This window comes from Geotrypetes seraphini, chromosome 6 (assembly GCF_902459505.1).
Source record: "Geotrypetes seraphini chromosome 6, aGeoSer1.1, whole genome shotgun sequence".
Taxonomy (NCBI): Eukaryota; Metazoa; Chordata; class Amphibia; order Gymnophiona; family Dermophiidae; genus Geotrypetes; species Geotrypetes seraphini.
This window is the reverse complement of record NC_047089.1, coordinates 190143856-190159487: the sequence shown is the minus strand read 5'-3', so window position 1 is coordinate 190159487 and position 15632 is coordinate 190143856. Positions and strand designations below refer to the sequence as shown.

The 15632-nt window shown below is 42.5% G+C and overlaps 1 protein-coding gene across 8 annotated transcripts in view; it reads left to right on the top strand.

The window, feature by feature from the left end:
- SLC4A5 (solute carrier family 4 member 5) overlaps positions 1–15632 on the top strand; it is a 132871-nt gene that overhangs the window by 22339 nt on the left and 94900 nt on the right. For all 8 annotated transcript variants that reach the window (XR_004539902.1, XM_033948967.1, XM_033948965.1 and 5 more), the window contains exons 3-4: positions 10343–10503; positions 12108–12263. Coding sequence is in view for 7 of the 8 variants with exons in the window: in XM_033948967.1 (XP_033804858.1) it covers positions 10343–10503; positions 12108–12263 (317 nt within the window). In the remaining variant the exon portion in view is untranslated. The remainder of the gene's footprint in view (positions 1–10342; positions 10504–12107; positions 12264–15632) is intronic.

Sequence of the window (15632 nt, the reverse complement as noted above, 5' to 3'; positions counted from 1 at the left end):
ACTTTAGAAAATTACTGAAGACACGTCTGTTTGATAAGTTCTAAATCTCAATTAATGCCTTACCTAACTCATTATCTATTCCCAACTACTGTCCACATCTTAATCACGCCACTGTTCCATCTCTTAGATTTCAGACTTAACTGATGTACTCTTTCAACTGTTATTGTATATTAGATCGAATGTTCTATCTTGTGCCTCAAACACTGACTGTATGTATTTCTGTTGTAAATCGCTTCGAACTTCTGGTATAGCGGTATATAAGAAATAAAATGTATTTATTTATTTATAATATGAAGTTACAAAAAGTGCTGGGATTGAAAAAAGGAGAGAAATACACAGCTGGGGCTGAGGCCTAAAGTTTGGTCTCTTTAAAACCCTTTTTTTCTGAGCACTTATGAAGATGATACAATATATATAACTCTTTGACAAGCAGGAACTGTTTATTTTGTTACCTAGTTTCAACTTTTCCTTGGTGATTATTTAGTAACTAGTTTTTAAGCCCGTTATATTAACGGGTGCTAGAATAGATGTGTCTGTCTGTCTTTCTTTGTCTCTCTCTCTCATTGGCTGCTGTCTTTCTTTCTATCTCTTTCTCTCTCTCTCTCTCTCTCTCTCTTTGGCCGCTGTCTGTCTGTCTTTCTTTCTTTCTGTGTCTCTCCTTGACCACTGTCTGTGTGTCTTTCTGTCTCTCTCTTTCCTTGGCTGCTGTCTGCCTGTCTTTCTGTCTCTCCGTCTCTCCTTGGCCGCTGTCTGTCTTTCTGTGTGTCTGTCTGTCTTTCTGTCTCTCTCGCTCTTTCTCTCTCTCCTTGGTCGCTGTCTGTCTGTCTCTCTCCTTGGCTGCTGTCTGTGTGTCTGTCTGTCTTTCTGTCTCTTTCTCTCTTTCTCGTTGGCAGCTGTGTGTCTGTCTGTCTTTCTGTCTCTTTCTTTGTCTCTCTCTCTCTCTCCTTGGCCGCTCTCTCTCTCCTTGGCCGCTTTGTGTATGTTTCTGTCTCTTTGTCTCTCTTTCTCCATGGCCGCTGTTTATGTGCCTTTCTGTCTCTTTCTCTCTCTCACTGGCCACTGTGTGTCTGTCTTTCTGTCTCTTTTTTTCTCTCTCTCTCTCCTTGGCCGCTGTCTGTGTATGTTTCTGCCTCTTTCTCGCTCTTTCTCCTTGGCCACTGTTTATGTGCCTTTCTGTCTCTTTCTCTCTCTCTCTCATTGGCCGCTGTCTGTCTCTCTATCTCCTTGGCCACTGTCTGTCTGTCTTTCTATCTCTTTCTCTCCTTGGCTGCTGTCTGTGTATGTTTCTGTCTCTTTCTCTCTCTCTTTCCTTGGCCGGTGTTTATGTGCCTTTCTGTCTCTTTCTCTCTCTCTCTTTCCTTGGCCGCTGCCTGATATCTTTCTGTCTCTCTCTCTCTTTGGCCGCTGTCTGTCTTTCTATCTCTTTCTCTCTTTCTCTTTCTCTCTCTCTCTCTCTCTCTCTCCTTGGCCGCTGTCTTGTCTGTCTCTTTCCTTCCCGCTCTCCCGTTCCCTGCCTGCACCCCGCTCCCCTTCCTTTGACCGCCCCCCCCCCCCCCCAGCCCATCCCAACCCCTCTGTGGCAGTGCCACCAGCCTCTAACAAATCATCATCCTCAACCCGGAAATTCACCCAGAGGGGAGAGTGGAGGCAGAGGAAAAGGCTGTGCAACCACGGAGTGGCAGCAGTTGCAACATATGCAACATTTCTCTGCCGACCACAGAGCGACGGATGCATGGAGCCACAAAAATTTAAGTGCTCATGTGCGCTAAGGGTATTATTATCTTAGATTCACTTCCCCAGTGAGTGTTGGTTTCTCCAACATTAGCTCATGGCCATTAATACCAGAAATAGAAAAATGGCTGTTTTATGGCTGCAGAAAAAATAGCCTGCACAAGGGGGCCACTCTTTGCCACAGCTTACGAAAAGGATTCCTTGGTCACTATTCTATGATGTGAGTGAAGAATTTCTATTATGCACAATTGCAGGGGGAGGGTCAGGCACTTACACTCTACCTTTATAGAGCAATGTTTGGTTTGGTTTGGTTTATTTATTTATATCCCACCCTTACCCAGGGCGGATTACAAGCTAACATACAAAAATACATATAAGATCGACAATAAATACACCCACAAAACAAAGCCAAAATACAAACAATAAAATACATAGGCAACCAGCACCGTACTGTCATCATCTCTTCCTCATTAACCACACAGTCTCATACCCTGTATTTCACCTGGCCAAAAAGATGCCGTTTCAGCAATCTTTTAAAATTCTATATGTTCATTTACACACACAAATAGGAGCATTTACTCCTTCTATTGGCATGGTGTAAGGGGTTGCACCTAAATGTTGGCATGTAAATGCCGACTTACACTAGTATTTTATAATGACAGTTAAGTGTGTAATTGCCATTATAGAATTCCCCCCAATTCTGTATATGGTGTAAATCAGCGTGCAGAACTTAATTGTTTAACAAACCTAATCAATGCTGATAATTGGCAATTAACACCTCATAATTGATGCTAATTTACACTAATTAAAAGTTATGCACACAATTTAGAAAACTCATAAAAGGTATGCACCACCACTAATTCGCAAATTTAAAAAGGTGGTTTGGCCAGGGGAGAGGCATGGGCAGATCTTGGATATGCCTAAAAGTTTGGCACACTGTTATAGATTACTAGTCTTTAAGCCTGTTACATTAACGGGTGCTAGAGTAGATTTCTGTCTGTCTGGGTTTTTTTTCTTTGTCTCTCTCTTCTTGCATGCTGCCTGTCTGTCATTTTTTCTGTCTGTGTATCTCCCTATGTCCTTAGTGCCCTCAGTGCCTCCTTCCTATGTCCTTAGTGCCCCTTCCTATGTGCAGTGTCCCTAGTGCCTCCTTCCCATGTCCTTAGTACCCCTTCCTATGTCCTTAGTGTCCCCATTACCTCCTTCCTGTGTCCATAATGCCCCCAGTGCCTTCTTGCCATGTCCTTAGTGCCCCCAGTGCCTCTGTACTGTGTCCTTAGTGCCCCAGTGCCTGCGTACTGTGTCCTTAATGCCCCCAGTGCCTCCTTCCTATGTCCTTAGTGCCACCAGTGCCTCCTTCCCGTGTCCTTAGTGCCCCCAGTGCCTCTGTCCTGCTTAGTGCCTTCAGTGCATCATATGTCCTTAGTGCCCTCAGTGCCCCTTTCTACGTCCTTAGTGCCCCCAGTGCCTCCTTCTTATGTCCCCATCATTATCTTCCAGAGTTTGTCCCACCCCCACCCCGATGCCAGCCTGCCTGCCTGCCTCCCATCCCCCCTTCTATTGAAGCCCCCACCTCACCCCCGATGCCAGTCTGCCTGCCTGCCTTCCATCCCCCTGAGCAGCATGTTTCCATTAAACCCCCCCACCCACCCCCTGATGCCAGCCTGCCTGCCTGCCTCCCATCCCCATGAGCAGCATGTTTCCATTGAAACCCTCCACCCCCCTCCGATGCCAGCCTGTCTCCCTGCCTCCCATCCCCCCTTCCATTGAAACCTCCCCACCCCACCCTCAATGCCAGTCTGCCTACCTGCCTCCCATCCCCCTGAGCAGCATGTTTTTAACCCCTTCCCCCGTGCCGACCCTACCCGGCACACCAGAAACCCCCGTTGACCCTCCCAGCCGACCCTCCCACCGCTAGACGGCTGACAAACCTTGCAGCTCCAGCAGTGTCCCAGGCACAGTAAACATGCTGCTTCGGGTCTTCTACTGGCCTAATTTCCTCTGCCGCGTCCCTGATGCATGCAAAAGTTAGGTGCAGGGATCTGGGCCTGGTTTTAGCTGGCCTAAAATGGGTGCATCTAACTTATGCAAAGCACACTGGTGCTTAGCTTGATTTTATAAATGGCACCTAGGCGCAGTTGTCAGTCAGCCATTTGTAGAATGTTTATGTTTATTAAAATTATATACCGATCTTCTTTTTTATAAAAAATCTTTATTCATTTTTAAAACTTATAATAAGTGTGGCATTTTAACTTAAATATAACACTTAAAATTCTTCAATAATTCATCTTAAAACTTATCTCCTCCTCTCCCTCCCATTCCATAACAATTCTTAAATCACATAAAAACATATAATAAATTCCTTCTTAGCATTCCTTATAATTATACAAAGGCCAAAATCTACCCCTCTCCCCATCCTTGAACATACACAATTAAAGGGGGAAAACCCCCAAACATCCACTCATTACAATAAATTGTTACTCATTACAATAATTTATTAAAGGCTCCCAAACATCTTGAAATTTTTTAAATACCCCTGCTGTGTAGCTATTACCCTTTCCATTTTATATATATGACATAGAGAATTCCACCAGAAACTATAATTCAGTCTATTCCAATTCTTCCAATTACTCGTAATCTGTTGTATGGCAACTCCTGTCATGATAAGTAAAAGCTCTTAGCCCTCATTGACATGCCAAAAAGTACTGTATCATACAACAAAGTATATACTGATCTTCATTAAAACATCAGTGCAGTTTACAACAGTTTAAAAAGGAAAAGAACGCCAATATTTAAAGAACAGATAATATTAATAGTCTAGAGTCAAGATGCCTTGTCACCAGCTGACTGAAATTATGTTAACCTTTCCCATTTCATATCTGTTTCGCTTTTACCAACACCAGGGTGCGTCTACCCGAGTGCACGTATGCACTGTGTCACATTCAAGGCACGGACGCCGAAACACTGCCAGTGTCGAGTTTTTGAGCCATTGCGGCATACTCATCAATAAAGTGATTTTTTGAACTACACACCCTTGGCTGATCTCTCGACATCTTGTCTTCACGACTCCCTCGTTGTATATTATATATACAACATTAAAAGAGAAGCATGAATAAGATGCTTTCATGTTGAATTTTTTTCCCCATATTGATGAATGTGGGGTCCAGTGATATGTGATGGAACAGTTTGTAGCAATGTATATTGCAGGGACTGTGCAATTCTCTTCTTTTTTGAGCTGCTGGTAGGAAGTTGCTTTTCACAATTCATGTTTCAGATCAAATGGCTGTTTGAAGGCCAATATCGGCGGAGCATGGAATATCTTTCATTAATTCATCTCATGGTGTAGTGACTGTAGGGTCTTTGCAGTGTTTCTCTGTTTTTTTAGCTCTAAGTTGTGGGTCACTACAAGGTGGACTCTCAGATTTTATTGTCGTGCATTACAGTAGGTCTGCCCTGAGTGTGCTAAGTAATAATAATAATAAAAATAATAATTTTATTTTTCTATACCGCCCTACTACATAATTCTAGGCGGTTCACATACATTAAAAATTATACAATCAATTAATAAAATGCAATTTGCTAAAATACATTAGGATCAATAAAATGTGCTGGCTATAAAATCAATATACATTTACCTATCAATTCTGAAACGTCAGTTTGTAAATTTGTCAAATAAATCAGTTTTTAGTAGTTTCCTAAAAGACATATATGAGTGTGCCTGAAAAATAATAGTACATAACCATATATTCATTTTACCTGCCTGAAAATCGAGCAATCTATCGAAAAATGTCTTGTAACGACAGGGTTTGATAGTCGGAAGGACAAATAAATATTGCCCTCAGGTAATCCTATTAGGTTTATATTGTTCAAAGCATGAAGGTAAATAAAAAGGCGCCATATCAAACAACACTTTAAAAGAGATACAACTGAACTTGAACAATATCCTAGCCTCGAATGGCAACCAATGCAACTGTCGGTAAAATGGAGTAACATGGTCATATTTTTTTAGCCCAAAAATCAGCAGTCTTCCTGGAGATGATTTTGGGTTGTAACTTTTTTAATTTGAAGGATTAAGTCAGAATTTTGAGCTATTTATCCCTGTTGATTGAATTCTGATATGTTTCCTACAGTTTATATGTAACAATAAAAGATTTCCTAGAGCAGTGTTCTTCAACCTTTTTACACCCGTGGACCAGCAGAAATAATTATTTTGTGGACCGGCAAACTACTAAGACCGAAATAAAAAACCACATTTCCGCCCCGTCTCCGCAAGCTCGGTCCCCACAAACCATTTGATCCCATCTACACAAGCCTCAGTTATGATTTTATATTGAACGTATTTTATTAAAGTATAAAAAGAACCAATATTCTATGCAATTGTCATTTTATAAATATAAATATTCAGAGCAAGGACCAACAAAATCCCTATCTCCCCTCCCCTTCCCTTCACATATATCCCCTCTACTATCAAGAAAACTGAACAAGCCAAATTATTACAGAATGCTACACAGAAATATCATGCTAACAGAATACTGTAGTCACACATGACAGGAATACTGTTAGGCTTTGCAGTCCCCAGTTATGTCTCTAGCATGATATATATTTCAAATCTGATATATTGTAATGACAAAATAGAAATAAAATTATTTTTTTTCTACCTTTTGTGGTCTCTGCTTTCATCTTCTTTCCACTCTTCCTTCCAGCGTCTGCCCGTTCCATCCACTGTCTGGCCTCTCCCCCTTCCATATGTATCTGACTTTTTCTATGCCCCTCTCCCCTTTCCATCCAGCCTGTGCCTCCTCTTTCTTTTTTACATCATTCATTTCAGCTTCACTGCTTTCTTCATTTTCATCTCTCCTACACCAGATCTAGCATCTTTATCCCTCTCTCATTTCTCTGCTGACCCCCTTTCCAGCATCAATCTCTCTGTACTTTCTCATTCCTGTCTCTCCCCTTTCCCTCCTCTAATCTCCCTGCCAGCTGTTTCCTTCCTTTTTTCCTTCTCTCTTCCCTCCTCCCCCCTCTCCAACAGTAGCTCTCTTCCCATCCCTTTCCCTCTTCCCCTCCCAGCAGCATCCCTCCTTCTACCTCCCTCCAGGTGCAATAGCAGCTCTCCCTTTATCCAGCAGCTTCCCAACCTCCAACAGTGGTTTCCTCTCCTTCCAGCAGCTCTTAGTACTTGCCTGCAGCAGTGATTTCCTTAGGCAGCCTTGGGTCTGTTGGGTCTCTGAGGAAAGGGGAAGTTGCCGAAGTGAATCACTGCCCTGGTAAGTACAGAGCTGCTAGGAAAGGAGACAGCCACTGTTGAAGGCTCCTCAGGATCTTACTCCTGCTGTGCCCTGCATATTCGCGACCCGCCCCCCCCCCCTCCCAAGCTGGCAAAAACAGCTTTGCACCACAGGCCCTGACGCCCAAGACGAGCTGGAGGCCCCTTCCCACCTCATCTTGCACGTAGGCAAACTCTCAGCACAGACGCTGCTGATGGCCCCAATCCACACGCTGACCTTCTCCCTTCTACTTGCAGCTTCTCCACGGCCCTCTTCGGCGACTCAGCAGGGGCAGCGATCAAGACAGGCTGCCAACATCGGGACCTTCCCTCTCTGAGTCCCGCCTATTTTGTTCCAACTTCCTCTTTCCGCATAGGCGAGACTCACAGAGGGAATGCCCAACGTCGGCAGCCTGTCTTGATCGCCCGAGGCTGGGAGGAACAGAAGATTTCCGGGGCAGGAAATTTAACGGTGTCCATCTCGCCGGCCCTGCGCGGACCGGCAGGAATTTTCTGCGGACCGGCGGTTGAAGAACTGTGTCCTAGAGTGATCGGGGGGATCGGGGAGTTGGGAGGGGTCATATAGCTGAGTGTATTTTTATATAAAAGGGGACAGGGTGTACATGCTATGTTAATGAGATTGGAACAATGATTGTAGTGTATATTTTGCACATATGCTTTGTATAACCTGTTCTCCCAATAAAACAAATTAAAACTTTAATATATTATTTAATCCCTTATGTGTACATAGACCTGCCACATCCAATTACTTTATTAAGCAACTTGAAGTAGTGCAACCAGCAGGTTTCACTGTAGAAATGAACAAGAGAAAGGGAAAGAATGAACAGAAATAGCTATTTGTCTTCAAGGAACAGCAGGAAGGGGAACGTAATACTGTATTTTTATCAAGACATTAATTTCAATGAAAGTTGCTTTTGTAAGTCTGCTGAAAATTATAGTTAAGACATAAAAGTTTTCAAAGCAAAAGTCTCTATTCACCACTACGCTAATACTGTGTTTCTCAATCTATTTAAAATGACAGAAGTCTAAAAACATAAGAGTGAATGGCAGTAAATGAAGAGTTAGACACACGAAGGAAATTCTTTACCACAAGCATTAACTATTCACCCTCCCCCCCCCCTTTACAAAGGTGTGGTACCGGCTGCTACATGACAAAAGCTCTTAGACCCATTGAATCCCTGTGGGCATCAGAGCGATTACCACAATCCGCTGCGATAATCGCCTTTGTAAAAGGGAGCCTATGTGCATAAATGTTTTGAATAATGGCATTTACAAGCCATTATTTTTTTTATTTATTGCATTTATAGCCTGCCTATTGCTTAGGCAGATAACAACAAACATATGTAAATAAAATATGTAAACTTATATTAAAACCACAAAAAGAAACACCAGTCCTAAAACTATAGTCATCTTAAGCATGTGCCTGCACAAACAGCTGCAGTTTTAACCATCTCTCAAAACTCACACAACAGTGTTTAAAGGTAATCATTAAATCAAATTTTTATTTATTTACTTATTTAGATTTATTAACTACTTTTTCATGAAGAGATTCGCCCAAAGCAGTTTATAATACAGTATCTGGAAGACTGATCTTTGCTCTGGAAAGTAGGCTATGTGATTATGATGGGGTTGTTGTCTGGGTTATGAGACATCAACCTTTAGTCCCTGTTATCCCTGTAGCCTATTGGCTAACTAAGTTTCCTTAGGAATGTCTGACCAATGTGTTGCAGTTATCTATCCCTCTTCTATGAAACTGCGCTATCAGTTTCTAGCTCGAGGAGCCACACTGAATGGCCCACACTGCTCCCGACGCTCATAGGAACTCAATGAGTGTCAGGAGCCACACGGACCATTCAGTGTGGCTCTCTGTGCTCTCTCTGCACTAGCGGTTTCATAGAAGAGGAGATATGTGTCACTGTCCATGCCTTCCCACAGCTTGCATTTACTCCCTTTTACATTTCAGATCTCTTCCCTCAGTCTCTCTTTCCTTGGCAACCCCTTACCTACACTGCAGCTGTTCTGACTTCTATGCTATTAGTGTATTCCTCAGACATTCCTTAGGCAGCCAATAAACTGCAGATAAGACAGGACCAATAGGTTACAAGATATCATGCTTAAGTCCTGCCCTTCCTAGCAGCCTATTGGTTGGCTAAGCTTCCTTAGGAATATCTGACCAATGGACTGCAGTTATCTTTGTATCACTGTCCATGCATTCACTTCAGTTCTGTTCTCCCTTTTACATTTCATATCTCTTCCCTCACCCTCTCTTCTCCTGACAACCCCTTACCTACTCTAGAGTTATTCTGGCTTCTGTGCTGTTAGTGTATTCCTCACACCAGTGGTTCTTAAACCTGTCCTGGGAGACACCCCAGCCAGTCAGCTTTTCAAGATATTCCTAATGAATATGCATGAGGCAGATTTGCATATAATAGAGGTGACAAGCATGCAAATCTGCCTCATGCATATTCATTATGGATATCTTGAAAACCCAATTGGCTGGGGGGTCCCCCAGGACAAGTTTAAGAACTACTTCCTCAGACATTCCTTAGGTAGCCAATAAGCTGCAGGATACAGGACCAATAGGTTATGAGATATCAACTACCAAGTCCTGCTCTTCCTTGTGCTAAAATAATCCGACTTGTGGTAAAGTAACCCAACTTAACAGTAGCCCACATTGACAACTCCTCCCTCTAAAAGATCTATGTTGCTATTGAAAAGATGTTTTCTCCTGTACATGTATATTTAGCTTCACCATGCTACAGTTAGTAGAGTGGAAATGCTTCTCTAAGGATTTAACTCTTAAGGCCACCCGGATGGTCTCGGGACTCAAGGATCTACCATACGAAAAACGGCTTGACAAATTACAGCTATACTCGCTCGAGGAGCGCAGAGAGAGGGGGGACATGATAGAGACGTTCAAGTATCTTACGGGCCGCATCGAGGCGGAGGAAGATATCTTCTTTTTCAAGGATCCCACGACAACAAGAGGGCATCCGTTGAAAATCAGGGGCGGGAAACTACGAGGTGACACCAGGAAATTCTTTTTCACCGAAAGAGTGGTTGATCGCTGGAATAGTCTTCCACTACAGGTGATTGAGGCCAGCAGCGTGCCTGATTTTAAGGCAAAATGGGATCGGCACATGGGATCTATTCACAGGGCAAAGGTAGGGGAGGGACATTAAGGTGGGCAGACTAGATGGGCCGTGGGCCCTTATCTGCCGTCTATTTCTATGTTTCTATGTAAGGCTTGCTGGTTGCATTGCAATAGACTTTGTTACTTTTGTAAACATTCACTCATGAGCAAGTCATGGATTACTGTTTCAGATGGATAAAGTTTGAAGAGAAGGTAGAAGAAGGAGGTGAGAGGTGGAGCAAGCCCCACGTTGCTACGTTATCCCTGCATAGCTTGTTTGAACTCCGTACTTGTCTACAGACAGGGACTGTGCTCTTAGATCTGGATGGCTATTCTTTGCCACAAATTATAGGTAAGAATCATCATGAGCCATTTCTTCCTAAAGATTTGGCTTCCATCATATAAATCATGTCCTTGCAGAAGAAGTTCAAAGGATAAAAGGCAAAGTCCATAGCCATGGCCCATCCTAAAGGCACCAGCTACAATAACTGGAGGCAAGTGGGGAAAGTGTGGTGTGGTGGTTAGAGCTACAGCCTCAGCACCCTGAGGTTGTGGGTTCAAACCCCGCACTGCTCCTTGTGACCCTAGGCAAGTCACTTAATCCTCCACTGCCCCAGGTACATTAGACAGATTGTGAGCCCACCGGGACAGACAGGGAAAATGCTTGAGTACCTGATTGGTAACCCATTCTGAGAGGACAGGCAAAAAAATACCAAATACATAAACAAGTGCAAGCATCTCTTTTAAATCTTGAGGGATTTTTGGAGACAATAGCACCCAAAGCCTTTATTTAACTGTTAATCAATTTGGACATAAACACCACAAGATTTATAACTTTAGACTTCCAACTAGCTTTTGACCAACATATTGCATCAATCATAAAGAATTGTTTTGGAGCACTGCATTTATTAGATCAGTGTGTCCTTTATGGATAGGTCATCGTTGCACAAATTAGTAAATCCTTAATTTTGAGCAGACTTGATTAGGGGAAATCCTTATTCAATGGCCTACCAAAGTATGCTATTAATCCTCTCCAGACCATCAAAATGTAGCTGTTAAGATCAAGAAATTTGACCATGTTATGTCACTTTTAAGTAACACAAACTCCACAGCAAACAACAGATGAAAGAAACAGCGGAGATGACTATGAGGTCCTTTTACTAAGGCACGCTAGTGCATCTTAATGTGCGCTAAACACTAATGCGTCCATTATATCCTATGGACACATTAGCACGTGTTAGCATTTGGCACCTTCTAAGACACACTAGCGCGCCTTAGTAAAAGGACCCCTAAGTCAGTTGTATAAAAACAATTTATTAATTTCTAAAACCTTCCTATTAGTCAATAAGAAGGTTACAGGAATTAATAAATTGTTTATATAAGACTTATTTAGTCATCTCCTCCGTTTCTTTCGACTTTTAAGAAAGGCACATTGGTTACATTGTTCCTTTCGTGTGAAATATAAGATGCCGGTCCTGTAAAGCCTTTTATTTAGGACAGTTCCAGTATTTGGACAATCCACCAAGTACACTGAGGTCATAAAATCAAAACTGTGCTAACCACAGTAAGCGCAGTATACTTGAGCCTAACCCAAGCTGAAGCAGGTCATGATGTGCATGAAGAGTCCCATTCAAATCATATCTCTGGTTTGCTGCCCTTGAGGATGAATCTGATTGGCCACATTGCATATCAGTCATGAAAATCATAATTAGTTCTCTCCTCCCTTTGCGACCCATCCCTATGTGTAAATACTATCGTAGCAATAGGACATAGCAAATGTGACCATTGTGACATGATTTTAGAATGAGACGCAAAAGACTAGAAACAAAGGGGCATCCTGTGATAACTGGCAAGTTGTCATGGTTAACAGCGCACTAAAACATTTTTTGGGGGGAAGGGACGTGTTTGGAGGCACTCCTTCCCAACACGCACACATATGTGGTTGTATTTTCACAGATGACATCATTGAAAGACAAATAGAAGATGGCCTTCTTAATCCAGAACTGAAAGAGAAGATCTGTTACGTGCTTCTAAGAAAACATCGCCATCAGACAAAGAAACCTATCCATCAATCGCTGGCGGATATTGGGAAGTCTGTCTCTTCCAACCCAAGTGAGTTTGCCAAGTAGTTTGATGTAAAATTGTCTTGCTGTATACTAAATGTTCCATAGAAGCTGTTTCTTGTTCTTTGTCCATTGTTCTATTCCTCACCTATCCACATTAATTTCAGCAGGTAATTTATGACTTCTTCCTGACTAAAATGTGGAAGTAAAATTTTTGCCAGTTTCAAAACTCTTCTACATCCTCATGTACCATCAAAAGAAAATAGCCTTTCCAAGGGACCAACACATCCCAAATCGATGTGCCATGATGGGCAAAGGACCTGAGACTCTATACAGGGTAGGCCAAAAGTAGGTATACAGTATTTATTTGTTATTTCTTTTTATTGTACAGGTGTTACAAATAACATTTGTGTGAAGATTTTGTATCAGCTACATTGTTATGCTTTTACTTGATTATTGTTCAGTAGTGTATTATATCTATGTAATACCTGTACAATAAAAGAAATAATAAATAAATACTGTGTGCCTACTTTTGGCCCACCCTGTATATTGATCCTTATTGGCCATGATAGTACAAATGACATCATATACATTATCTAAAACAGCAATACTCCTTTAGGAGACAATTATATAACATGGTGTCCATGTTTATGCACAGAATACTGTTACTTTCATGGCCAAATGTATACTTACGTACTCAAGTGTCAGCAAAACACCTAAGCTCTATTCTAAAAGAGTGTGCATAAGTGGCATAGCACATAAATGCAAGGGAGATATTCACATGGGAGGGGCTGCCACTTACCATATATACTCGAATATAAGTTGATCTGAATATTAGTCGAGACCCCCATTTATCCTCCCCCCCCCCAAAAAAAAGAGGGAAAATGGTTGACTCGAATATAATCACAGCTCTATTTCAAATCTGACAACTACTTAAAAATACAGCAGACGTGACGGCACTATGCACGAACGTCCCCCAATCGGCAGCTTTAGCAGTGGTTGAAACCCTGTCCTCCTGTTTGAGAATTCCTGAACCTAAAAAACATTTTCTCAAACAATTGACCAAAATGGTCATATTTAACAATTATTTTAAATTTCAGGACACGTTATATCTTCAAACTAAAGGGGTAGCAATGGGGGCCACAGTAGCCCCCACAATTGCTTGCCTATATAAGATCAATTTTGAGGAGGCGTTCATGTATAGTTCTGGTCATTTCCGCCATGTCACCTGCTAGAAGAGATTTATTGATGATGTGTTCTTTATGTGGACGGGTGGAGATGTGGAACTAAATGAGTTCGTAGTTGAAATCAATCAGAAAGATCCTAACATCAAATTCACGTACAAGAAGGACAAATTTCACATGCCTTTCTTGGATGTGAATCTTTATATACAAGATAATGTTATCTCCACCAATCTACACAGAAAGCCATCAGATCGCAATGCTCTTCTCCAGTACCAAAGTTTTCACCCTCGTTCCCTCAGGAACAGTATTCCAGTTGGCCAATTTTTGCGTCTGCAACGCATTTGTTTAGATGAGGCTGATTTTGATAGACAAGCCACAATCATGTATAGAAAATTCATTGAGCGAGGTTATCCAGCAAAAATTATTAAAAGAGCGTGGAAACATGCCAAGAATTGCCAACGGTCTTGGCTTATGCGGCCAGCAGTCAAGGATAAAGAACAGCATACAGTTTGTGTGCTACCATACACCAACAACAGTAATGGTATCAAGAAAATAATTTTAAAACACCGGCCCATAGTACAATATTATTCCACCTTGATAGAGAAACCCAAATTTGCATTTACAAGAGCTCATAACTTGGGTGAAAAACTTAAGTACAGGAGAATAGATCACTCCAGCAATAAGTTACCTTCTCACCAACCTTGCGGGCATTGCCGGACTTGCTGCCATGTGTGGCGTCAATCCTTTACAGCGATTCCAGTTTCACAAAGGAAGAGGTTTGAGCTCTCCACGGGTACAAATTGTGATTCTCAAGGGGTCGTATATTGTGTGATCTGCCCCTGCGGTCTATTATACATTGGTCAAACCAGCAGAAAAATCAGAACACGTATTATAGAACATCTTAGTAATATCCGCAGAGGCAGAGTCTCCGCCCCCTTGGTTGATCATTGGTTGCAGGAGAATCACTCACTAGAAGAACTTAAATACATAGTGATAATTCATATTAAACAATATGAGGGCGACATATACAAACTTTTATTACAAAAGGAACAACGTTTCATTTACAATTGGAATACCTTATTTCCTAATGGATTAAACTCAGAGATCGAGTGGTTAAATTTATAAGTAACTGTTTACGTTCCTCAGGTTTGATGTCATTTCCGTTTAGTCAATCATGTGGGGCATTATGGGATATAAAGTTGGGAATAGTATTCCTGCCTCAGTTAGCTCTTGATCTGGTGCCGTCCCCGGTTTAGAACGCCTATGCAGGTACGTTTAAGTAATGTAGATTGGTTGTCACATGAAAGTACGAATATTAGGTTAGATTTACAATGATTCAGGTATTAGTTAATACAATGGTTTTTAAATAAAGGTTTTTTAATTAAAGTTTTGTTTTTAACAGAGTCCCCTCCTGATGAAGAGTACGAAACTCGAGTTGGGGGGGCCAGGCATTGAACTAGCACATATTATAGCACTTCATTGCACCAATTGCACCATTTGCACAGCATTTTAATACCGCTGGGGATACTAACTTTTATTGCCCCTGCCATCTCATCAATTCTGGCAGGAGAGTAACAGGGACACGGAAGTTATAGCAGGTCCCATTATCTTCCCCCAGCGTGTTTGAACACTGAATTATTGAACAATTGGATGGAACACTTTATTTTTAAGTAGTTGTCAGATTTGAAATAGAGCTGTGATTTAATCCTATATAATAAAAGGCTAACTCGCGCATGCGCACTTCTATTTGCGTGTTCCGTGCGTTGTAGGTCTGTGGTCGCAGGAGTGCACATGCGTGAGTCCCCAGCCTTCTTCCTAGCACCTACCTTGGCTGTTAGCAGCGGCGCCTCATCTCCTGTGGGGACCTCATGTGTGCTGTGTCCGTCCGTGGCTGCAGCTTGAGGCGTATGCGCCAGTTAGGTGCATCGGGCGACAGGAGCGGCGCTGGCAGAGGATGGCGGGAGAAGTGCTCATGGTCCTGCCGCCGCTGCCGCTCCTGTTCACAGCGGCATGCACGTCGCCGACTCCCCCCCCTTCCCGCAACAACCGCTACCGCTCCTGTTCAAAGCGGCCTGCTGAGGTTCGCGGCCGGCTGTAACGAACCTCACAGGCCGCTCTCCACATGGTAGCACGTTCCCTCTGATGCGATCGCGTCAGAGGGAACATGCTACCGAGTTGGAGAGCGGCCTGCGAAGTTTGTTACAGCCGGCCGCGAACCTCAGCAGGCCGCTTTG